The sequence below is a fragment of the Pristis pectinata genome, chromosome 32, assembly GCF_009764475.1.
Source record: "Pristis pectinata isolate sPriPec2 chromosome 32, sPriPec2.1.pri, whole genome shotgun sequence".
Lineage (NCBI taxonomy): Eukaryota > Metazoa > Chordata > Chondrichthyes > Rhinopristiformes > Pristidae > Pristis > Pristis pectinata.
Window position 1 is genome coordinate 10973609 of NC_067436.1, and position 27123 is coordinate 11000731.

The 27123-nt window shown below is 43.1% G+C and overlaps 1 protein-coding gene across 1 annotated transcript in view; it reads right to left on the reverse strand.

The window, feature by feature from the left end:
* Positions 1–1786: 1786 nt before the first annotated feature.
* LOC127585279 (lysyl oxidase homolog 1-like) overlaps positions 1787–27123 on the reverse strand; it is a 77307-nt gene continuing 51970 nt past the window's right edge. Inside the window, exons 4-7 of the mRNA XM_052042616.1 lie at positions 21899–22055; positions 13094–13189; positions 12896–13011; positions 1787–9076 (exon numbers count right to left, since the gene is read on the reverse strand). Coding sequence (XP_051898576.1) covers positions 9070–9076; positions 12896–13011; positions 13094–13189; positions 21899–22055 — 376 coding nt within the window. The 3' untranslated portion in view covers positions 1787–9069. The remainder of the gene's footprint in view (positions 9077–12895; positions 13012–13093; positions 13190–21898; positions 22056–27123) is intronic.

Consider the following 27123-nt stretch of genomic DNA (forward strand, 5'->3'; position numbering starts at 1 on the left):
CACTAGCAATTGGTTTTGTCCATCCCTAACGTTCCCTAAACTGAGGCAGCACAGGAGTCAATCAAATTCACGGGACTGGAGTCACATATAGGCTGGCAGCTTTCCTTCTGAATAGTAACAGTGAACGGGGTTGGCCTTTATACAACAATTCATTAATTCCAAGGATACCACTACTGAAATTAAAATTCCCAATTCATATAATAACTTGAATTTAAATTCCATCTGCTTTGATGGGATTTGAGCTCGTACCTCTGGATAAATGGTTCAGTACTTTGGCCACTGATCCAGTGAGTGAACTTCAAAGCTACTGTTTTACACCCAATGTTCACCCATTATTTTCATTGCATGGGGTGAGATAGTGGCAGCAAATGTCTATTCCCCCTTCCCTTTGTTTTCCATCATTCCTGTGGCCCCCTCACTCCTTCTCTTTCCCCTCCCCCACCCTCATGACCTGCCCGTCCACTCCCACCTCCTTCCCTTTATTCCGTGGTCCACTGCCGTCTCCTATGGGATTCCTCCTTCTTCAGCCCTCAGCCTCTTCCACCTGTCACCTTTCAGCTTCTTACATCACTCCCTTTCTCCCCCACCCACCTTCCCCCTCCCCCCCCCCCACCTGGACTCACCTATCACCTGCCAGCCTGTGCTCCTCCCCCTCCCCAGACCCTTCTTATTCTGGCTTCTGCCCTCTTCCTTTCCAGTCCTGATGAAGGGTCTCGACCCGAAACATCAACTGTTTATTTCCCTCCATGGATGCTGCCTGACCTGCTGAGTTCCTCCGGCATTTTGTGTGTATTGCTCCAGATTCCAGCATCTGCAGAATCTCTTGTGAAACATCTCAAGGTTCAGATTCCAATAATAGCAAATTCTTAGTTGCTAGAAAAATATTCCAAGTTATCCTGTGCCATTTGATATTATCCTACAGGGCTTAGTGTTCTATTTTCCTGTGTCACTTTGGTTAGCACACATAAGATATATCTTTATCAGTCACATGTACATCGAAACACACAGTGAAATGCAACTTTTGCGTAGAGTGTTCTGGGGGCAGCCCGCAAGTGTCGCCACACTTCCGGTGCCAACATAGCACGCCCACAACTTCCTAGCCCGTACGTCTTTTTGGAATGTGGGAGGAAACCGGAGCACCCGGAGGAAACCCACGCAGACACGGGGAGACCGTACAAACTCCTTACAGATGGTGGAGGGAATTGAACCCGAGTCGCTGGTGCTGTAATAGCGTTACGCTAACTGCTACACTACTGTGCCTGCTGTATGACATATGTGGAGTCATAGAGCAATACAGCACAGATACAGGCCCTTTGGCCCAACCAATCCATGCTGACCACGATGCCCACCCAGCTAGTCCCAATTTCCAGTGTTCGACACATATCCCTCTAAGCCCCACCCCTCCATGTACCTATCCAAGTACTTATTAAATGATACTGTTGTACCTGCCTCAACCACTTCCTCTGGCAGCTCTTTCCCTATAGTCACCACCCTCTACGTGAAAAAGTTGCCCCTCAGGTCCCTTTAAAATCTTTCCCCTCTCACCCTAAATCTATGCCCCTTAAGTTTTAGACTCCCCTACCCCGGGGAAAAGACTGTTACCGTCCACCTTATCTACGCCTCTCATAATTTTAAACACTTCTATGTCTCCCCTCATTCTCCTACCACGGAGAGAGTCAGATAATGTAAGGCAAAAAAAATACTGAAGCTACTTCAACTGGTTTCAAATTGAAACTTGCATTGAATTTTCTTTATTTTATTTTAATTTGCAATTATACATCCAGCCTACAAAAGTTCAGTAAAATTAACAATTTCTTGTGAAATATTTCTGCTATTTTAAGTAATGCATACACACGGTTACCAAGGCAGAATCTTTGAGTGCAAAGTTATATAATCTCATGTGATCACATGGGTTGAGTTAAAGACAAACGATACAGTAGGGTTAAGTTTGTTATCAGGTCTTCCAGTTTACGGGTCCTGAGTACTTGGAATAAAAGCACAAATCAGTTCTGTGCACAATGTGTCCAGCTGACTGTTGTATGCAATTATTCTGGGAATAAAAGTTCTTCAACTGTTCCCCACAAGCATTATTTCATTCAGCTACCTTTGGTAGACAGTGAATCATTATTTTCCTTTGTCAGTAGTAAAGATAGTTTGTTTACTACAGATGTGATATTTACAGAGATACACACGTTGAAAGGCGAAGAATTCATTGTGCAGACCAATCAGAGCAGGCAGAGAACTTTGCAAAAGTGGTTCCTCCTTTGCCCACTCTGTGTGGTTAAAATGCAGTCACAACACAGCTGTTCAAAGCCTAAACCCACCATTTGCTTGTCACCTCAGCTCTTTGAAAAATGCTGTAAACCCTTGGGCTTTCATAGAGGGGCTTAGAACTGACATAATATTCGTTTGACATTTCCGTTCATTTGTTCAAATGTTCATTTGATATTTTCCATTGCATAGTTAATCTGATGCATGCAATAGGCTTATCATGCTACCAATACCATTGCTTATAAGTCCATAGCAATAAGATATCTTTATTCGTCACATATACATCGAAACACACAGTGAAATACATCTCTTTGCATTGTGTTCTGGGGGCAGCCTGCAAGTGTCGCCACACTTCTGGCGCCAACATAGCATGCCCACAACTTCCTAACCTGTACATCTTTGGAATGTGGGAGGAAACCGGAGCACCCGGAGGAAACCCACGCAGACATGGGGAGAACGTACAAACTCCTTACAGACAGAGGCTGGATTTGAACCCAGGTCGCTGGCGCTGTAAAGCGTTACACTAACCGCTACACTACCGTGCCGTCCAGAAGAAACAGTCTTCTGGAGGAACTCAGCAGGTTGAGCAGCATCTGCGGGAGGAAAGGAATTATCGACGTTTCAGGTCGAGACCCCGCATTATTACAAGACTTGGGAACAACAGGCAACTGCTTCTTCCCTTCTGCTAAATGCATCATGAAGAAACTCGTTCTCAGACCTTTATCATCTCTTGGAGATGGGGTTAAAATATCTGTCCTCTCAACTGGACAGTAAAGATCACACAGCACCACTGGAGAAAGAGTTAGCTTTTCCCAGCCAGTATTTAAAGCAAATCATCTGGTGGTTGCCCTGTGGGAGCTTGCTATGCACAAATTCACTGCCACTTTTTCTAAATGCCGACCCTTCAAAAATTGATTGTCTGTAGGTTGCAGGAGGTCATAGGATTTAACGTAAATGCAAGAAAGATGAGAGGGGAGATGAGGGAAATTCTTTTCACCCATGCTATGGGGGTCTAGAAAGGTTAGCGGGGAAACACTTACCACATTCAGAAAGGATTTAGATGTGTCCCTGAAGAGTTGTAGCCTGTAGGGCTACAGACCCATTAATGGAGGGTGTGATTAGGATGGGTAGCTCTTTTCAGATAACACAGCATAATGGGCTGAATGGCCTCTTTCGGTATTGTAAATTTTCCTTTCTATGCATCAAATAAATGCAAACTTGCTTATTTATTTATTGAGGTGTGGGCTCATTGATAATTAAGTTTATTGCCCGCCACAAAATTGCCCTTGAGAAAGTGGTGGTGAGCCATCTTCTTGAAGTGTTGCAGTCCTTCTGATGAAGATCCTACAAGGAGTTTCAGGAACGAGACCCAGCAGCAATGAAGCAACAGTGATATACTTCCATGTGTGTGACTTGGAGGGGAACCTGCAAGGTGGTGGTATGGCCCCCATCCCTCTTACTGGTGGAGGTCCCGGGTTTGGGGGTTGCTGTCGGACTAGTCTGAGCAAGTAACTGCAGTGCATTCTGCATATAATACACACTGCGGCTACTGTGCCTTGTCGATGGAGAGAGTGAATGTTTAGCGAGGTGTCCTTTATATTCTTAATTCAAAGGTGCTTAATATATTAGAGGATTTAATTTACTTGGTCGCAAAAGCATCTTTAAATCCTTGGAAGTCAGTCTTCAAGAACAAGCTAGAAAGATATCTAAAGTCAACAGAACATACTCAAAGTTTTGAAATGGTCCCAGTTAGAACAACATTTTCTTCATATAAAATTAGTAGAAAACATAATTGTCCTTGACAGGTAATGCAGATTTTAATCTAAAGGTTGGATTTGTCACTGGGCAAATATAAAGTCATTAACTTTCCCATAATGGCCAGTCAGTTCCAGGTCAACTTCATTTACCTCTGTGACCTTGCAACACGTGACTGAGCAGGTCACTATAAAATCAGCTTAACTTTAAAAAGATCAGGTCAACTGTCTTGCAGGATTGGACACCGTGGAGATATTGAGAATGCTCTCTATGGTGACCTGCACAAAATATGTTTCATTATTAATTCAACTGCACAAGACAACAATGGGAAACAGCCCTGATAACTTGTTGGGTCACTGGTGAACCTGAACAAATTCATTTGGTAAGTGTTTCATTTTTATGCTCTTAGAATGAGTAAGCTTATTGTTAACTTCATGATTTCGAGTGATAGAGTTATACAGCATAGAAACAGGCCCTTCAGCCCACCGTGTCTATGCCGACCATTATGCTTGTCTATACTAATCCCACCAGCCTGCATTAATTCCATATCCCTCTATGCCCTGCTCATTCAAGTACCTGTCCAGGTGCCTCTTAAATGTTGAGCGGTATCTGTTGAGGTCCTGATGCAGGGTCTCAATCCGAAATGTTGACTATCCCTTTGCCTTCACAGCTGCTACTCCACCTGCTTAGTTCCTCTTGTTTTTTGCTCCAGATTCCGACATCTGCAGTCTCCTGTCTTGCCTCTTAAATATTGCTACTGTTCCTGCCTCCACCACCTCCCCTAGCAGCTCACTCCAAATGCCAACCACTCTTGTGTGTGAAGAATTTACCCCCCATACCTCCCACAAGCCTCCTTCCTCTCACCTTAATCCTATGCCCCCTAGTTTTACGTACCCCTACCAAAGCAAAGATCCATAATTCTAATGAATTGAAAGGTAATCCAACATTGTTGAAATATTAGAGAATACAGTTCCATTGATGCATAACATTTTTTCAAATTATAGAATTGTTATGGCTCAGAAGGAGGCTATTTGGTTCATTGAGTCTATGCTAGCCCCTACTAGAGCCGTCCCACCGATCCCATTCTCCTGCTCACAACATCCAAACTGTTCATGGACTTGTATTTCTAAGCATTTCCACATAATGAGTAATTTGAGTTAAACAGACATATGTCATCAGGAATACAATTAGTCTTTAAAACAGAGAAGAAATGTGAGACTGAGACACAAGAGACTGCAGATGCTGGAATCCGGCGCAAAGAATGAGCTGCTGGAGGAGCTCAGTGGGTCGGGCAGCTTCTGTGGAGGGAAATGGACAGTCGACATTTCATCTGGACTGAAAGAGGGGTGATAGCCAATCACAAGAGGTGAGGGGGAAGAGTTGGGCAAGATCTGGGAAGCGATTGGTGGATCCAGGTGAGGAGGGTTTGATTGGCAGATGGAATCAGGCGGGGGAGGGAGGGGTGGAGATGGTGACAGGAGGCTGAGAGGTGATGAGACAACAAAGGGCTGCAGATTATGGAATCTGAGAAGAAAGGAAGACGAAGAGCAGAATTAAACAAGAGAGGGATGGTGGGAGGAGAGGATGGGGACCCAATGGGAGGAGCGTGTGGGTGTTGGGAATATTGAATAGGTGGTGTAGGGGAAAGAAACAGGGCGACAGGGAGCTGGGAGAGGGGGTTGGAAAGAAGGGGGCATGGAGAAGACCCGGGTAGGTCAGCGGAGGAGAGGAAGGGACAACGGGGGAGCAAGTTACCTGAATTTGGAGAATTCAATGTTCACGCCATTAGGTTGTAGACCACCCAGGCGGAATATGAGATGCTGTTCTTGTAGTTTGCGTTTAGCCTCACCCTGGCAGCGGAGGAGGCCGAGGACAGACAGGTCAGTGTGGCAATATGAAGGGAATTAAAATAGCTAGCAACCAGGAGAAGAAATACATCCTTTCTCACAAGCATTAAACATGACGTATGTGTGGTTGGGCTTCGAACTCCGCTTCCAAAATGTGGTTTGGTTGACTTCAATGCAACCCAACACAGCTCATAAGCACTGCAATACTGAGCAAACATCAATTCCTACTCGCAAGATCTGCGAAGATCACTTTATGCTAAATTTCCCTGCGAGATGAAGGAGAGCTTCACCCATAATGGTGACTCAGGAGCCACTGACATTGGCATTATTTCCCTTCGCATAGGAATCAAAAACCAGCGGCCATAGAGGGAAAGGATTAGAGGGAGGTGAAGAAATGGTTTTTCACCCACGGCTGGTGGGATGTGGAACTAACTGCCCAAAAATGTGGTGAAGGCTGAAACCCTCATCACATTACTGAGCACTTAACACTGCTGTTCACAGCTCTTCATGTAGATGTTTGGACGTCTACATGAAGAGCTGTGAGCTGCAGTGTTAAGGGCTCAGTAATGGACATGAGATTAAGTTGGGTGAGTCTTTTACTGGCACGGATGAGATGGGTTTAATGTCCTCCTCAGTGTTATCGATTTTCTATGGTTCTATGACATGGCATGACTGTGGTGATTTTTGGTATTTCATAAACATGGCTATAAGAGACAAGATCAAATTGGGATAGAAGGCAGCACGAAACCACAAGAGACAAGACCAGACACTAGTAAACCACAGCTGCCAGGCTGAGATGATCAGATTAACAATCATCAAATGGATTGAAAACCATACCTGAGACACTTTGTGCAGCCAAATAGGGTCTATGAGCCTTGAGAAATTAGAATCAGCCGACTTTGAGCTTTTGTAAGGGAATGCAGATGATCTGATCGATTGTGAGTATAAATTTGTTGCATGTGGTGCACCTGTTATGGAGTTTATCAAACATAACAAAATAGCGCTGTTCGGGACTGTTCTTGCCAGTTTCATTTTGGGGACACAAGAGACAGCAGATGCTGGAATGCGGAGTAACAAACAATCTGTTGAGGAACTCAGTGGGTCGAGCAGCGTCCGTGGGGGAAAGGAATTGTCAGTGTTTCGGATGCAGGGTTTCATTCCTAAACATCGATGATTCATTTCCCCCTCTAAGACACTTCTCAACCCGCTGAGTTCCTCCAACAGATTGTTTGCTGAATTTCAATTTAGTCTTGTATTCAACCCCCACATGGGACATTCTATGAACCACTCTGAGCTCTGGAGTTCCTTCCTATACCCCTGCAAAGAATTTTTAGGGTCCCTTAGAAACCACATCTTTGACCAAACTTTCAGCCATCTTTCCTAACATCCCTTTTAGATGTCTCAGGGTGTAATTCTGTCCGATAATATCCAGGGAAGCAGCTTGGAACTTCTCATTTCCACAGTGTGATATGAGTGTGGGGTGAAGTCGTACAGGAAGGAAAGTTAAGGTCACGGCAAATGCTTATGCTTAAGAAGGACACTCAAGAACCAGTAAAGATGAGTTCCTGAATTTCAGGATCATTGCACAAATGAGTTGTGGTAGGGGAATAATGAGAAGACCCTTAAGTTCACCAGCAGCCAGGGGGCGGGAGGAGACAGAACATATAAAACAGCGCACAAACAATTTCAAAGGAGGTTTGGAAGACAGTAACACGTTAAGCATCAACGGAAAGAATTGTATTGGTACATCACTTAAATGTCTCCCACTCTGCTCTCCCACACACCATTTCTTTTGAGTTTTATCCAATCTTGTAGAACGTTGGTTTCGGTAAAGAAACCACACTTATTCTATCTCTGCCGGTGCTCACTGACTTTCCTGCATTTTACCAGCAAATTTGGGCACCTTAATGTTGGATTGTCAGCAGGGATTTTTTTCCATCAATGTTATTTTACAAAAAAAGGGACAAAAAAATAAGAATGAGGTTTGAAATTTGAACAGAATGTGGGGCAAATAGAGAAGGGATCAGTAATCATCAGTGAAGAAAAAAGGCAGGTTAATGTTCTCTGAGTGTGAAATCCCATCTGGGCAGAAAAACATTTGGCATAGAAACAGGCCATTCAGCCCCTTGAACCTGTTCTAGCATTGACAAGATGGTGAGGAGTGAGAAACAAATCGCATTAATTAACTGAATTATTCAATCATAACAAAGCATCAAGGATTATTAGGGTGACATGGTAGTGCAGCTGTAGAATTGCTGTCTCACAGCACCAGAGACCTGGGTTCAATACTGAACTCTGGTGTTATGTGTGGAGTTTACATGTTCTCCCTGTGACCATGAGACCCTCTTCCTGATGCTCCAGTTTCCTCCTGCAGGTTATTAGATTCATTGGCCATTGCAAATTGTCCCTAGTGTCTGGGTGAGTGGCAGAATTTGGGGGGTGTTGATAAGAATGTGGGGAGAATAAAATGGGATGAGTGTAAATGGGTGCTTGACAGTTGGCACAGATTCTGTGGGCCAAAGGGCCCATGACTAAATGAGTGATCCCATGATGAACTGGACCCTGAGGTATGCCAGTTATTCTGTAGACCCATTTTGAGTTGGATTGGCCAATATTCTCTGGATACAGGTATGATATTCTAAAAAGGCTTGTCTGAGTAAAATGCTGGAAACCTGGACAATCTTAAGCGAGACTTGTAGGGTTATGAATGTTTGAAGTTCTCAACCCAAGGGGCCTCTACAGCACAGTCAAGACCGAAATGGAAAGATTTTTAGATGGAGATTACTGGGGGATTGTGCAGGAAAGTACTAGTGTTGAACTTCAGCCATGATCATTGAATGGTGGAGAAGGCTCGGTTGGACTTATGGCAAACGCTTGCACCTGTTTCTTATATATTTAAAAGTGCAACAAGGTTGAATAATTTTTCTAATAGGCACGCTTAGATTGCAACAGAGATGCTAATTAACAGCGCCTTTTCCAGATGCCCACACACCCTTGCTGACTAGTCCATGCAGAGATTTGTACTTGGTGGGGTTGGCTCGAGGTCCACAGCTCTCTTTGTGTCGCTGCTAGATTCTTTGGTTGTGACTGAGCTCCCAGTGACAACTACCAAACCACAGCTGCTGTACGATAAAGTTCCGCCCGCACCAGATGTTTGCTCAGTATACGCCGTGTTTTGAAATTCAAAACTCGCAGATCAAGACCTGGATAAAAAAACAGCAGGGAAAGTCTCAACAAGAAGCCTCAATGACCATTGTCTCAAGAATAACCATGCACGAACAGAACTTATAAATAAATAAGCAAGGTCTATATATTACAAGGTAGCCCTTCTTTAAGGTGATAGTTGTGTTCCTAAGAAACCTTGCATTATAGAAAATCATGTTATAAAAATAATTGTGTCAATGGAGTAATTGAAAATAATTTGACTGGTTACATCATGGTCTAGTACGGCAATTCGAATGCTCAGGAACGTAAGAAGCTGCAGAGAGTAGTGGACTCAGCCCAATACATCACGGGCACATCCCTCCCCACTGCCCGTAGTATCGACATGAGATGCTGCCTCAAGAAGGCAACATCCATCATTAAAGATTCCCACCACCCGGGCCATGCCATCTTCTTGAACTACCATCAGGCCGGAGGTACAGAAGCGTGAAGTCCCACACCACCAGGTTCAAGTACAGCTTCTTCCCTTCATAACCATTCAGTTCTTGAACCAACCTGCACAACCGTAATCACTATCTCAGTATAGCAACACTATGACCACTTTGCACTACAATGGATATTTTTTTTTATTCTAGTTGTGTTCTTTCTTGTTTAATTTTGTATAATTTATGTTGTTAATTTATGCTTTTCTTGTGAATGTTCTTTATCTGATGCTATGTGCCCATGATGCTGCTGCAAGTAAGTTTTTCATTGCACCTGTGTACACATTGATATTGGTATTGGTTTATTATTGTCACTTGTACCGAGGTACAGTGAAAAACTTGTCTTGCATACCATTAGTACAGATCAATTCATTGCACTGTGCAAATACATATGCAAATACACATGCACTTGTGCATATGATAATAAACTTGACTTTGACTTTGGAGAAGGGGTTAGGGGCTAGAGAGTCTCAGACTTGCAATAAATGTTATTTTCTCCTGCAGGATTTTCAAAAATAAATATGTTTTTATAAGTTTATTTTGTTACAGCAAGCTAAAAATACTAAAAGTTGTATGTGGATGCACCACAGCTTGATATGGCAACTGCTCTACCCAAGACAAGAAATTGCAGAGTTGTGAACACAGCCCAGTCCATCATGAAAACCAGCCTCCACCCCATTGACTCCGTCGACACTTCCCGTTGCCTAGGGAAAGCAGCCAGCATAATCAAGGACCCCTCCCACCCCAGTCATTCTCTGTTCTCCCCCCTTTAATCGGGTAGAAGATACAAGAGCTTGGGAACAAGTACCGCCAGGCTCAAGAACAGCTTCTACCCCACTGTTATAAGACTCTTAAATGGACCTATTGTCTGATAACGATGACCTCTTGGTCTCTCAACCTACCTTGTCATAGCCCTTGCACCTTATTGTCTGACAGCACTGCACTTTCTGTGTAACTGTATTGTTTTTACCTGTACTACATCAATGCACTCTGTACTAACTCAATGTATCTGCACTGTGTAATGAATTGACCTGTACGGTCAGTTTGTAAGACAAGCTTTTCACTGTACCTCGGTACAAGTGACAATAATAAACCAATACCAATACCAGTAACACTATATTCTGCATTCTGTTATTGATTTTCCTTTTGTAGTACCTCACTGTACTTATGTATGGAATGATCTACGTGGATGGCATGCAAACAAAACTTTTCATTGTTTCTCGGTACATGTGACAATAATAAACCAATTACTGATTTTAATAGAGTATCATTGCACAAGTATCAATAGAAGTGATTGCTTGTCAATCTCCAAAGTAACTCTCTTCAATGGCCTTCCATGGTGAAGTTGGCAGCGTGTGTCTGATTACTGCAGGGCTAGTTCCTGATCGAAATCACTTTATAACCAATTCAGCCTGCATGGTACAAATAGTGTTCCCTAATTCATCCTCGATGTTGAGCCGAACTAATTAAGCTATGACACCTAGCCTAATTCTGCGTTATAGCACAACTACCTGTGCTCAGTAAATCCAATACGATTCTTAGCCGACTGAATTTCAGATATGTCACAATGTAGATTGCAAGGCCACATGGTGGATAGGGCTGCCTCCAGCAACCTGGGTTCAATCCTGACCCCCAGTGCTCTCTGTGTGGAATCTGCACATCCTCCCAGCAACTGTGTGGGTTGCCCCAGGTGCTCCGCTTTCCTCCCAGATCCCAAAGACGCGCTGGTAAGGTAATTGCCTACTGTCAATAACTCCTAGTGTAGGTGAGTGGCAGGAAGAGATTATTGACATGTGAGACAGAGTAGACAACATCAAAATAAGTGGGGGAAAGGAACCAATGAAAATGCTCTTTGACAGCTGACACAGACTCAATGGGCTGAATGGCCTCCAACATCAGAGGAAAAATGATTGCCCAGGGTGGCATTGAGACTTCATGGTAGGTTGATAAAGGTAGTCCGTGAAGAGTGAAGACTTGAGCTTGAAAGCCTGAGGTCTGAGCACAATTGATGCTTAACTAACCTGTCTGAGTGAGAGCTGTGGTGCATGAAAGGATTGGAAAAATCATCTGAGATTACCATTCCTGAGCCTTAGCTCTTTGATTTTTGACCCAGGACCTCTGAAGGACAAAATCAACAGGCACACAAGAACATCTCCCACTATCCTTCCAAAATGCACAGCATCCTGAGTGGGAAACACATGGCCATTCCTTCATTGTTGCCAAGTCAGAATCCTCACACAACAACACATAATTGGAATTGGTCTATTATTGTCACTTGTACTGAGGTACAGTGAAAAAGTTGTCTTGCATACCGTTCATACAAATCAATTCATTACATAGTGCATTGAGGTAGTACAAGGTAAAACAATACAGAATGCAGAGTAAAGTGTCACAGCTACAGAGAAAGTGTAATGCAGGTAGACAATAAGGTGCAAGGTCGTAACAAAGGAGATTGTGAGGTCAAGATTCCATCTTATCATACTAAGGAAACGTTCAATAGTTTTATAACAGTGGGATAGAAGCTGTCCTTGAACCAATCTGACTCCAAGACAGCTTGTGTAAAGTGTACCATTTTTACCTCATGCTACTTAGGTTGCTATAATGAAGTGGCTTTGTGCATACACAATGCTAGTACAGCAATGAATGGCGTGCAGTGAACCTATAGTCAGTGTTGTACAGACGAGTATGAGCGTAAATGATGCTGTATGACTTTTGATACATTGTTGTACCAACCACTGCTGTTAATTGGGTATTGACTACCTTCAATAAAGGGCACTTTGTTGGTAGTTCTATCGTCATAACTTGACTTAGTGAACAGGAACACCAAGGAGTCCATGGTCACCATATGCAGTGACAGATCTCGAGGCTCTTTGCAGAGAAGTATGGATGTTATGCTGGAATACAAGAGTTGAGGCAGGTGACTCAAGGTATGGTAGGAAAATCAGATGTGGAAAGACCTATAAAAATGAAGTAGCAAAGGCACAGAAGGCTACAGATTTAATGCAGATAAATGGGACTAGTATAGATAAGTACAATGGCCGGCATGGACATGGTGGGCCGAAGGGCCTCTTTCAATGCTGTATGACTCTATGATAAAGTGGAAGACAAGAACACAACAATAAAACACCCAAAGGTTTCGCTATCATTTGTGCAATAGAGAGGGGCAAAGTATTGACAGGAAGTAAGAGATAGAGGGCTTTGCAAAAGGTAACCAGGACAGTGAGGACATGCATTGAAACCTGGACGTGAATCTTCTGTGTTGATGAATATGTAGGTATTGAGTGATCAAGGCTGAAGATGGGAGAGGAAAAACTTGTCACAACTTTGGGACCAATGCAAGGTAACTGTAAGTTAGAGCAAAGGATTTTAAATACTTACTGTGTTATTTTACAATTTGTAGTGGCAACATATTGTCCTGTGTAGTGAATGTTGCATCTGATAACATTGTTAGTGAAATCTGATTCTTGTATAAGATAGTTGGGATTTACTTGAAGCTGTAACATAAAAAGACAGGTATAAGAGTATACACTTTCACAAGTCAATATCGAGCAAAGCAACAATCTGATAGGTCTGTACCTTTAGAATATATTTCCCAGGTTGGACATCTGTGATGTCAATCCACTGACAGTCAATATCTGCATTGTAGGTGTCATAGCAGCCTGGACTCAGTCCCTGAAAGGGCAAAGAAGGTGACTATGTAGTTAATTAGCATTCTGCAACAACGTCTAACAGCCTACAGTCAATGGAGACAATAAAATGAGCATCTGGCATCGAATAAAGTTCCAACAAAGACTGGGTGGTCCCAGTGGAGAGAACATCACTTGCCAACATCTGGGGCTAAAGTGTCAGGATCCTTAATGTTAGTGCTTTTTTATTACCTCAAAGATAGACTTTATTCATGATGAACAATATATACAAAGGAAGAAACACATGATCGTTACATTCGGTAGCATAAACTTTAAAGAAAAACACAAACAAATATAGAAGGATGCACTGAAGCTCGGTGCAGCCAATGCTAAGGCTCCGTGGGGAAGGACCACAGGACAGGCTCTTGTTACCACACATGGAGGGGCAGAGTTGGGTGGGAAGCCCCTCGAGCAATCACCTCAGGGAGCCACGTGAGTGGCAATGGTCCTGTAGCCTGGACTGTGTCAGTGGGAAGCATTCCCTTACAGACGTCTCACTGTGCTGGAAGACCAACAAGTTTTGGGCAAACACGGTAGTTTAACCATCAGTACCTGCTAAATCTGGATCATATTTTTCCCAAAGTAGTTGTTATAACATCAAAATATGCATGGAACGGAATCATATCCCATCTTTGCAAGAGCATTCAATTACACTAGCCTCTTGCTCTTTCCCCACAGCTCTGCAATTCACATTTTTTCAATTATATATTCAATTCCATTTTGAAAATTACCACTGAAATGCTTCCACTATCCATTTAGGCAGTGTAATCCTGTTCCGAATGCATTATAAAAATTCTCAGCTCCCCCCAATTATCTTAAATGTGTGTCTTCTGGCAAAACAACTCTCCTGCCAATGGAATCCTCCGATTCTGAATGTCCGTATAATGTGGAGTGTAATACCATCATAAACACATTAAGGCACAGCAAATGTATATCTAATGAGGAGGTTTATTTAGAAGACTCTTTTTATTTCAGGGCAGCGTCTTAGCCTTGGCCATCTACAGCTACTTCACCAATGGCTTTCTTTCCAGTGTATCATCAGCAGTGGGGATATTCACTGATTATTATACAATGTTCAATGCCATTCATGACATTCAAGAAGTGAAGTGGTCCATGTCAGCATGCAACAAGACCTGGACAACATTCAGGTATGGACTGAAATATGGCAAGCAATATCTGTGATGCTAAAGTGCCAGGCAATGACCATCTCAAACAAGAGAGAGTCTAACCCTCTAGCCTTGGTATTCAATGGCATTACTACCCCCAAGACCCCCACCATTAACACCTGAGAGGGGCACTACCAGAAACTCAACTGGACCAGCCACATAAATGCTACAGTAAGTGACTCTCCGCTTGACATCACAAAGCCTTTCCATCATTAATGAGACACAAGTCAGGATGAGTGTAGCTCCAATACTATTTAAGGATTTCAACACCATCCAGGACAAAGCAGCCTGCTTGATTGGTACCTCATCCACCACCCAAGCGCTGACTAGCACCATGGCAGCAATGTGTAGCATCTACATCATGTACTGCAGTTACTTGCCCAGGCTACTCTAACAGCACCTCCCAAACCTGTGATCTGTACCACCAGGAAGGACACAGGCAGCAGGTGCATTGGAACACCACCTCTTCAAGTCACACATCATCCTGACTTGAAATATACGGCTGTTCCTTCACCATAGTCTGAATCCTGGAACTCGCTACCTGATTGCATTATAAGGTTGTTCAAAGCAACGGCTCACTACCACTTCCTCAAGATTCTGACCTCTGGTGCTGTGTGTGTCTGTGAGGAGTTTGCACATTTTTCTTGCGTGTGCTTCCCCAAGGTGAACTGGTTTTCTCCCACATCACAAAGACTTGCTGGTCAGTTAACTGACTACTGTAAATTGCCCCTATGTAAAGGCTTCAAACTTTCATGGGCTTGTCTTTGAAATTTGTCTTTCGTCTTCACGACCATATGGAGAAGTAACTTCTTTCAAATGGCAATGTGTGCAGGAGTGAAAGGTTATTTATGGATGAGCAATAAATGCTGGCCTTGCCAGTGACACCTACATCCTGAAAGATGAATAAATAAGCAAAGTGAATAAATAAGGCATTATCTATTTAAATGTTCAGTTTCTAACTTCACTGCAAGCTGAATGTCTATGAAACTATCTGCGTCGTTGTTGCTTTGTTAAAGAAGCAGTCACAGCACAAAACTCTGCTAATTAATAGGATCACAACACACATAGATACAGAGAAGCAAGTATGTTCCATATTTAAAACTATGTTCCATGGAGACCCATATTGTAAGTCAGCACCATGGGTTTGCAGGTAAATTTCCATTAACATTGCAGGGCAAATTGTCATTGTTGGCTGAGGTTATAACTTTTGCAGGGTATTACTCCCACCCTGAAGTACAACTGCTGGAGACACAATTCAATAACTCAATGTTTCTCACAAATGACATGCTACAACAGACACCAACTTCCCGCTTCTGCTTTCTGGCAAGCACATGTCACCACCAAACATCTAAACTACAAGGGAATATTTTGTAACCCCATTCTCCCGTCTTCTCCCTGTAACCCTTAACCCCTTTTCCAATCAAGAATCTATCAATCTCTGCCTCATTTGGTGCATTTAAGGCAGAGATTAATAGGTTCTTGATTGGTATGGGGAGAAGGCAGAAGAATGGGGTTGAAAAAAGAGCCATGATTGAATGGCAGAACAGACTCGATGGGCCAAATGGTCTAATTCTCCTCCTATATCTTCTGGTCTTATGGAATTGATATATAGCAACAAGAATCAAAGTGAGACCTCAGCAACGTACCTCACTGCCTACTTGCCATCATCTCCAATCTGGGAACATCCAAGAAGCTTCAGAAGGATGGTGACAATGGAATGGAACAATAGGGACAAACCCAAACATATTCCTGATTCATGACCCAAATGATGCATCTCCTGGCTTGGGCATTCCCTGGGTGCACTGGAGTGCCATCAACCACATCAGAACATCAGCAGAGCAGTGGTCACAGCTGGAATATTAATGTCAAGCCACAGTCTGATTTTGGACATAGAATCCAACTGGTGGACCACATAGTGAACAGTTACAGATGGCCTTTTTTCAACAGAGGAAGAGTGGGACTGCACAACCTCTCTCCCAGAGGTCCGGCCTTCTCTTCATCCCTTCAGATCCAACACCAGAGGGCATGCATGTAAGGTGAGAGGGGGCAGGGTCGGCACAGACGTGAGGGGTACGTTTCTCACTCAGGGAGTGGTGGATGCCTGGAATGTGTTGCCTGATAGGGCGGTGGAGGCAAATTCATTGGGGGCTATTAAGAGGGGCTTGGATGGGCACATGAATGAGAGGAAAATGGAGGGACATGGGCATTCTGTAGGTAGGAGGGAATAGCTATGTCAGCACAAAATTGTGGGCCGAAGGGCCTGTTCTGTGCTGTACTGTTCTATGTCATTGACATTTCACTCCTGCACACGCTGCCATTTGCAAGAAGTCACAACTTCTCCACATGGCCATGAAGACGAAAGACAAATTTGCAAAGTCCACGAAACAAAAAGTGCATAGTCTAAACATAGGAGTAAGTTACAGTAGTCAGTTCACTGACCAGCAAGTCTTTGTGATGTAGGAGGAAACTGTTTCACCTGGGGGAAACATATATGGTCACGGGAAAAACATGAAAACTCCATACAGATACGCACAGCACCGCAGGTCAGAATCGGACCCACGTCCATGGAGTGGAAGGCACAGCTAGCTCTTTGTATGCCCAGTATGGCTGAAGAGACAGATTGTTGTTTGTTTTGAGGAGTTAGGCCAATTCATGCTTGACCCAGCCTGCTCTTGGCATCCACTTCTTGTGGAATCCCTGCACTGGGGCACTCAGTCCGTGGTGGGGTGGGGAGGTGAGGTCAGTTAAATAGACCACAGGCAAAAGATCGTAATCCTACACTTGGACTGCCCTGATGACTTTCAAAGGGCCCATTCCATCCAAGGACTTTTCCACTGTCTCTAAATATCACAGGTGATCTGAGACATTTAAAAAGATAGATAACTTTAAAAATAAATTAAAAACTGAAAGATGAATATATTTAAAACTTCCCACATCTCCACTCATCCTTTTAATGAAATTCAGTGACCATTTTGAAATAAATGGGGCCATATTAGAAACAATAACTACAGCTGGTATGAAAAGAAGGGGTTGGGTATAAAGTGCATCTGACAATGCTCAGCTCAGTACATTATGGAAATACTGTTGCATTTAGTGCAGATGTGCTGCCACTTTTGTGTTCTGTGCTGAGTACAGATGTGCAAGTCCAGAAAATATTGATAAGACTATTGAACGGTTCCCTTATACAATGAGATGGACTCTGACCTCACGATCTACCTTGTTGTGACCTTTCACCTTATTGTTTACCTGCACTGCACTTCCTCTGTAGTTGTGACATTTTACTCTGTACTGGCATTGTTTTTACCTGTACTACCTCAAAGCACTCTGTACTAACACAATGTAACTACACTGTGTAATGAGTTGACCTGTACGATTGGTATGCAAGACAAGTTTTTCACTGTACCTCAGTACAAGTGACAATAATAAACTAATACCAATATTAATTAGCGCACTGCACCTAAACGATAGTTCTCTATCTTGGTTCTCAAAATGATCAGGTCCTTTATAAATATTGAATAAAGGTCTAGTGAGAAATCTGGCAGATAGACACACAGCCCAGGAGGTTAAAACCTATGAGAGTAAACTACGAGAGAGACAGAAGATATCACCTGTTTGCAAACTGCAACCTCGCTGCAGCAGGAAGATAGAGCAGTAAAAAAAGGACCTACATAAACCAAGAATTCACTTCGACACAAAGCCTGCAAGTCAAACCAAGGCCCAAATAGTTTGCTGTAAAATACATTTAAAGGTTATAAATACTTTTCCTAGTACTGTAACATGGATTTAAGGAGAAGCATATCATTACTGCACTATTGTTATACAGGATGCATATTGCCGAGACTGTGTGTTCAGTTGAACTCAGTTTAATCTGTACTAGTATACTAGTCTCTGCTGTCAGCTACTTTATTTTTTCCCAGAAGTAAATACCATTTTGATAGTCAGGATGTCTTCACATCCTGAATTTAAGTCACATGACCTGATACCGCCCTCTGGCATTTTCAGAGTTAATTCTCTAAACCAGCTTTAAATACATTATATCAACCCAGTTTTATTTGAGTTGAATTAATATAGGGCAACACCATCCAGCTAAAAACAGAATCACACCTTAACCTGAGCGTTCAATATTTCTACATAAAACAGCTGCCAATTAACAGGCTGTCTTACAGGATGCATGTTAAATTAATCAATAACAGAATTAAGAAACATAATTCTCAGGCACTGACCTTGATGGTAAATCAGAATGCCTTGGAACAAAAAACATGCAAGTACTTTATTCATAATTTTGCTCTTATTTCCAAGTAATACATTTTTCTTAAAGAGACAGTCAAAAAACACCCCTCTTTTTTTTCAAAAAATCACAGTTAGGTCACAACAAAGAAAAAGGCCATTCAGCCCATCGAGTCCATGTCAGCACTAAACAAGCACGATCTAGCCGGACCCACTCCCCCACCCTCTTCCCATTGCCCTGTTTCCTTTCCTTTCTATCCCATGTATTCAGACTGCAGAAACATTGTTGCGTTGGTTGGAGATCAGCGGGTAACACACTTGCCTTCAAGTTGGAAGGGCCCCTGACTGGTAAAGTTCTTCAGAGAAATGAGCACAGCAATCTAGGTTCACTCTTCAACTTAGTCTTAGAATTATACAGCATGGAAACAGCCCCTCTGTCCCAACTTGTCCATGCCGACCAAGTTGTCTACTAAAGTTGTTGACCAAATCGTCTACTAGTCCCATTTCTCATTTGGTATTGGTATTGGTTTATTATTGTCACTTGTATCGAGGTACGGTGAAAACCTTGTCTTACAGACTGATCTTACAGGTCAATTCATTACATAGTGCACTTACATCAAGTTAGTACACAGTGCATTGATGTAGTACAGGTAAAAAAAACAATAAAGTACAGAGTGAAGTGTCACAGCTACAGAGAAAGTGCAGTGCGATAAGGCGCAAGGTCACAACAAGGTAGATTGTGAGGTCATGAGGTCATAGGCCATAGTCCATCTCATTGTATAAGGGAACTGTTCACTAGTCTTATCACTGTGGGGTAGAAGCTGTCCTTAAGTCTGGTGGTACGTGCCCTCAGGCTCCTGTATCTTCTACCCAATGGAAGAGGAGAGAAGAGAGAATGTCCCAGGTGGGTGGGGTCTTTGATTATGCTGGCTGCTACACCAAGACAACGAGAGGTAAAGAAGGGAGGGGAGACTGGTGTCCGTAACGCGCTGCCCTTTGTCCACAACTCTTTGCAGCTTCTTGCGGTCTTGGGCAGAGCAGTTGCCATACCAAGCCGTGATACATCCTGATAGGATGCTTTCTATGGTGCATCGGTAAAAGTTGGTGAGAGTCAAAGGGGACAAACCAAATGGCCCATATATCTCTAAACCCTTCCTATCCTTGTACTGGTCTAGCTGTTTTTTAAATGTTATAATTGTACCCACCTCTACCACTTCCTCTGGCAGCTTGTTCCATATACCCACCACCCTCAGTGTGAAAATCTTGCCCCTCAAGTCTCTTTTAAATCTTTGCCCTCTCACCTTAAACCTACACCCTCTAGTTTTAGACTCCCCTACTCTGTGAAAAAAAACTGTGACCATTCATCTTATCTATGCCCTTTATGCTTTTATAAACCTCTATAAGGTTACCCTTCACCTCCTAGACCAGGATAAAAAGTCCCAGCCTATCCAGTCTCTCCTTATAACACAAGTCCTCCAGTCCTGGTAACATCCAAGTGAATCTTTTCTGCACCTTTTCCAGCTTAATGACATCCTTCCTATAGCTGGGTGACCAGAAGTGTATACAATTCTCCGTGTGGTTTCACCAACGTCTTGTAGAGCTATAACATGACACCAAGTGACCACTTCATTGCCTTCTGGGTGAGGCTCTATGCACCTTGTCCAGTGGATGTAAAATATGCAAGGGCAGTATTGTAAAGAAGGGCAACAAAGTGCTCCTGGTGCCCTGGGCAATATTTATCCCTCAATCACCACCAATAAAAGATATTAGCATAAGGAAATAGGAGCAGGATCAGATATCTTTATTAGTCACATGTACATCAAAACACACAGTGAAATACATCTTTGCATGGTGTTCTGGGGGCAGCCCGCAAGTGTCGCCACGCTTCCGGCGCCAACATAGCATGCCCACAACTTCCTAACCTGGAAGTCTTTGGAATGTAGGAGGAAACCGGAGCACCCGGAGGAAACCCATGCAGACACGGGGAGAACGTACAAACTCCTTACAGACAGCGGCCGGAATTGAACCTGGGTTGCTGGTGCTGTAAAGCATTACGCTAACCGCTACACTACCGTGTCTGGAGTAGGCCACTCGGTCCCTCAAACTGTCCTGCCATTCAGTATGATCAGGGCTGATCTGCTCCAGGCCTCACTGCCTCTTATTTTGCAGTTTCCCATGGACCTCAATTCCCTGTTCTTTAAAAAACTATCACATTGCTGTTTGTGGGAGCTTGCCGTGCAGAACTGCAGGTCAGATTCCCAACATTACACTGTGAATATGCTTCAAGAGTAACTGCAAACCATGCTAACCTGCAAACCCATCCGCAATCAGTAGTGCTAAATGTACTAAACCATAATATACTCTGCAACCGAAATTCAACTCAATTAAAATTCAGCTATATCGTGCATTTAATGCTGACACAAGGACTAAGTTTCTAGGTTGCTATATAACAGCAAATCTAAGTTTTAATTAAAGAGCATGGGATGTGGCCATCAAGATAGAGCAGAGGAGAGCACATGCTTAATTTCCATTGTGGGTGAATGAACATGGTAATTTATGTTAATTTAGTTTATGTTAACTTATGTGTGTCCTTGTCCTGTCATTTACTGTGCTCCTGCTGCAAAAAGCTAATTTTCATGGCTTTTATACCCTGTGTATGTACACCTATGACAATAATAAACTTGAACTTGGTTACTTTGTCTTAAACCATGAAAAAGGCACACCAGCGTCTCTACTTTCTTAGAAGTTTAAGGAGATTTGGCAAGTCATTCGAAGACGGACGAATTTCTACAGATGTACGGTGTAAGGCATTCTGACTGGTTGCATCACGGCCTGGTATGGAAACTCCAAGGCACAGGAATGCAAGACGCTACAGAGAGTGGTGGACTCAGCCAGTTCCATTATGGGTACAGCTCTCCCCACCATCGAGGATATCTCAGACAGGCGACATCCATCATCAAGGACCCGCACCATCTGGGCCACGCCCTTGTCTCAATGCAGCCATCAGGCAGGAGGTACAGGAGCCTGAAGACCCACAGCTCAAGCTTCAACAACAGCTCCTTCCCCACTGCCATCAGGTTCTTGAACTGACCTGAAAAACCCTAACAATACCTTGGACTATATCTCTTTTGCTCTGTCTCACAGGTGTCATGTTTATTTTGTCCTCATGTATAATTTATGCTAATTTACGTTTAAGTAAATTATCATAAATTAACATAAATTGTTCCAAAAAATGAATTTTCATTGGATTTATATCCTGTGTATGTATGCCTATTGCAATAAACTTGAAATGCACTTCCTACCTGAGTGTGCGCTGTACAGGCATAGCGCTTCAAGTGACCAAAGTCACATGTGGTGTCCTCCAGGCAAAAACTGGCCTTGTGGCCCTCGGCAACCTTTCTGCCAGTAGCAGCATCCAGTAGGTCATAATGGCTGAACTCATCCATACTGTGATAATGCCTGGGAAAGAAGGGAGTGTACAAATTAATGGAGATCTTTTCATTCAAGGAGTGCATTGCTTCAATTTTCAGCAGCCACCTCCCAAACCAGCAGCCTCTACCATGAGGAAGGTCAAGGGCAGTAAGGATCGTGAAACACCACCATCTGCCTGTTCCCCTCCAAGTCCCTTGCCATTGGTATTGGTATTGGTTTATTATTGTCACTTGTGCTGAGGTACAGTGAAAAACTTGTCTTGCATACCGATCATACAGGTCAATTCATTACACAGTGTAGTTACATTGAGTTAGTACAGAATGCATTGAGATAGTACAGATAAAAACAATAACAGTACAGAGTAAAGTGTCACAGCTACAGAGATAGTGCAGTGCAATAAGGTGCAAGGTCATCTTGGGTTGGAAACACATTACCATTCTTTAGATCTACTCTGACAGTACTGCAGTCTCCACCATCAAGAAAGTCAAGGTCCACAGGGACATGTTATACCCCAACCTGCCAGTTCCCCTCCAAGACCCCAGACCATCCAAGTCAGAAACACATTTCCATTCCTCAGATCTAAATCCTGGAACACCCTCCCTAACAGCACCTGTCAGAGCACATTTCCCCAAAAGGACTACAATGGTTAACGAAGGTGGCTCACAACTCCTTCTCAAGGGCCATTAGGGATGGACAATAACCTTGACAGCGTGGCCCAGATCCTGAAAAATGAATGGATATATTTTAAAAATCTGCCAAGTACGTCAGTCATAGAGTCATACAGCACAGAAACAGGTCCTCGGCTCAATTCATCCATGCTGACCAAGAAACCCATCTCAACTAGTCCCTTTTGCCTGCATTTGACCCATATCTCTGAAATGTTGTATTTGTACCTGCCTCAACCACTTTCTCTGGCAGCTCATACCATGTACGTACAATCCCCGTGTGAAAACGTTGCCCCTCACGTTCTGCTAAATCTCTCCCCTCTCACCTTAAACCTATGCCCCCTGGTTCTTGGTTCTCCAACCCTGGGAAAAAGATTGTGTGCATTTACCCTATATATGCCCCCCATTATTTTATTGGTCAGTTCATTAGTCAATTGCAGTTTAGTCAAATCTAAACCAGATGATTGAGATGCAAGTTCTTGCCTACACTAATGATCTGAGGCACAAATTCAGTTAGTTAAATAACATGAACATTTTTAAATTCTAGACTCAATTATGGTGAGCATGAAACCATTAGACTGGTTCACTAACGTCCTTTGAGGAAGGAAATTTGCTACCCTTATCCAGTCTGGTTTATCCACTGCAACAAACAATTTGCTGGAGGAACTCAGCAGGTCAAGCTGCATCTGTGGGAGCTTGGTACGGCAACTGCTCTGCCTCAGACCGCAAAAAACTGCAGAAAGTTGTGGACACAGCTCAGCACATCACAAGTACCAGCCTTCCCTCCATGGACTCTGTCTATACCTCACTGCCTTGGTAAAGCAGCCAGCATAATCAGAGACCCCACCTACCCCGGACATTCTCTTGTCTCCCCTCTCCCATAGTACGTAAGCTACTAAAGCCTGAAAGCACGTACCACCAGGCTTAAGGACAGCTTCTATCCCACTGTTATAAGACTTTCGAATGGCCCCTAGTACGATAAGATGGACTCTTGACCTCACAATCTACCTCATTAAGGCATTGCACCTTATTGTCTGCCGCACTGCACTTTCTCTGTAACACTTTATTCTGCATTCTGTTATTGTTTTCCCATGTACTACCTCAATGCACTGTTGTAATGAAATGATCTGTAGGGATGGCATGCAAAACAAAGTTTTTCATTGTACTTCAGTGCATGTGACAATAATAAACCAATTTACCAATTTTCCATTACTCCAGATACAAAGCTATGTAGTTGACTCTTATTTGGCCTCTGAAGGAGCCTAGTGAGCCATTCAGTTGTGTTACTTCTGAATGTGTATGATGTGAATTTAAACAGTCTTAGCCAGTTCTCACTGGGAATGGGCTATCCTTATCTTGGCACACATTTGTTTAACTACTGTGGTGCTGCCAGTATGTCCTGCTGTTCCAAGGTTGGAACTGCACCATGTAGTCAGAGTAATGCACGGGAACCGTCTAACCTTGCTACACTTGGCCTTGGAGACTACCGTCTGGTGCCAAAGTGGGAAATAATAATTAATGAATAAAAAAAATTCCAAAAGGTCAAAAATTCTGGCTCTCTACGGGACCAAAGATTCAAACACCAGCTGAGGCATTGAAGGCATGTGTGTTAGTAGATTAATTTGCCACTGTAAGTCGCCCCTAGTGTGCAGGTGAGTGGTGGAATTGATGGTGATGTGGGGAGGATAAAATGTGTTAGGGTAGGATTAGTGTAAATGGGTGGTTGATGGTTGGCACAGACTCAGTTGGCTGAAGGATCTATTTCTGTGCTGTATCTCTCTACAACTCTGCGACTCGATAACCGATTTAAGTCTCAAACATTCCACTTCCATTAGACAGGACAAGCCAGGTTTCTCTTATTGATGCATCTGACAAGTGCTGTTGGGACAGTGGCTCACCTAGCATTCACTGCACATCTCTAACTCCCACTCAATTGGGCCATTTCAGAGGGTAGTTATGAGTTAACTAAATTGCAATGGATCTGTGGTCACACTTGGCCAGATTGGGTACAGATGACATATTTCCTTCCCTGATAGTTATTAGTGAACCGGGAGGGTTTTTACAATAATCCAGTAGTTTCACTTCAGACTTTTTTGTACAAATATATCTGATGAACTCTGAGAATCATAAATAGTATCATTAAAATGCAAAGGTTCCTTTGTGATACCTCGAGAAAACGTGTTGACAGATTAACACGATTTCTTACATGCCACAGTTTTACAATACTGAGACAACTAGCATGAATGTCTTCATGTTCCAAGGTGCTTCACTAATGCATAACTGCATGCAAGTGGATGCTCTAGAACAAAGAGAGATGTTTGGAGGGAAAATTAATACATTCCTATTACAGTCAGTCATTTAGTAGCAGGAAGAAGCTCCTAAAGCAAGACTACGTTAATTCCTGGGATGCTGAGGTAATTCCAAGGATACTAATTCCCGGAATGTTGAATTAATTCCAAGCATACTAGGTTAATTCTTGGGATGTCGAGCTAATTCTAAGGATATGAGGTTAATTCCTGGAATGAAAAGGTGGTCCTATCACATGGCTAAAGAAATTAGATCCATATTCATTTGAATTTAGAAGAATTTAAGAAGAGTTTAGAAGAGGAAAGTGATCTTATGGAAGCACATAAGACCCTGAGAGGACATGACATGACAGAGTAGATGTTGAGATATTTCCATTAGTGGGAAAATGTCGAATGAGGGAACATTGCTACAAGATCAGAGGGTCGTTTAAAACTGATATGTGTAGAAATTTCCTCTTGCGGAGCAAGGAGAATCTCTGGAATTTTCTACCACAGAGAGTTGTGGAGGTGGAATCACTGGGGGCATTTAAAGGGGAACTAAATACATTTTTGAAAGATGGGGGAATTGAGGGCAATGGGAATATGAAAAGAAGAGGAAATGAGGGCAGATCAGCCATGATCATATTGAATGGCAGGGCAGGTTTGAGGGGCTGAATGGCCTACTCCTACTCCTACTCCTATTTTCTTATGTCCTTTGCAAGCTTCAGCCAGAAGTTCTGAGTGGATGGTTCACCTCAGCTTTCTCCTGAGATACCCGCCAGTTTTCATGCAGGGGCTGAACTTATGGATGTAATTTATATGATGAAACTTTCCTCCATTCAAAGTACTTTGGCAAAATAACTCGGCTTTTATTTGAAGTGCTTTCTGTTGTGAATGTGAAATAGACTATGCAGTTGGCTGAGTAAAACCTTACAGAAGAGCAGCCTCCAACTCATTGGCAGATATGAATGTCAATGTTAATGAATGTGATTGGCAACATTTATAGAGGTAAGCCATTACACAGGATAGCATAAAGTGGTTTGTAATCTGATCTTCAGTACAATGAAAAAGAAAGAATTAAATTTCTAAAGTGAGTCTCACATATTATCAGCATAATCCAGCAAGCTTTTAAAGCCAGGTGGAGACACAAGAGACTGCAAACGTTGGAAATCTGAGTAACACACAAAGCGCTGGAGGAACTCAGCAGGTCAGGCAGCATCTAAAGGTGGAACAAGAGCAAGCCATCTTCCTTTCCTATCAGATTCCATCATCTGCAGCCCTATGTCGCCTCCGCCTATCACCTCCCACCCTCTGTGGCGAGCTCCACTCTTCCCCCCTCCATCTGCCTATCACCCCTCCTCACCTGGATCCACCTATCGCCTGCCAGCTCTTGCTCCACCCCTTCCCTCCACCTTTCTGTACCGTCTATCTTTCAGTCCAGATGAAGGGTCTTGACTCGAAACGCCGACTGTCCATTTCCCTCCATAGATGCTGCCTGACCCACTGAGTTTCTCCAGCATTTTGTGTGTTGATCGAGGTTTTAAAGCCAACAAGTACTTTAGAAGTGAAGTCAGAGTTGGTGGTGTTGAAAAATTTCCAATGAGAAGTTATTCAGTACATACTTAATTGTTCCTTATGGTCTCTAAAGAATGGAGACCAATAGTTGGAAAATGCCTATGACAATGGAAGAAAAACATGCACCGTTCTCTGGCAGATATAAGAAGGGTGAGACGTGGGCTATTGTATAAAGCACTCTTCTTGCGCAATGCATAAAACAGGCCAGATAATACATCCTGAGGGTGATATCTTTGAGTTTGATCAAAAGACTGGAGCTGCTATCATCCAGTCCAGTTGTGTGCTGGGTTATAACAAACACAAGGACCGTGCTGATAGGAATGTTTAACTTGGAAAGCAAGATCACTTGGCACAAAAAGTGATGACAGCTTGAAAGGAACTTCTCTTCCCCTCCACTAACACAATGACGCATGGAGACCATGCACAAAATGTTTTCCTCGATAAAGCTGGCAAGAGAAACAGCGACCTGGTGCCAACATAATCCGCCTTCTAATGATCTCATAAGGATCTGCTGAAGAAATTTAGTAAGTTGTGTTTGTCTGAAGGGAGAATTTCCTACTGCCTGTCAGA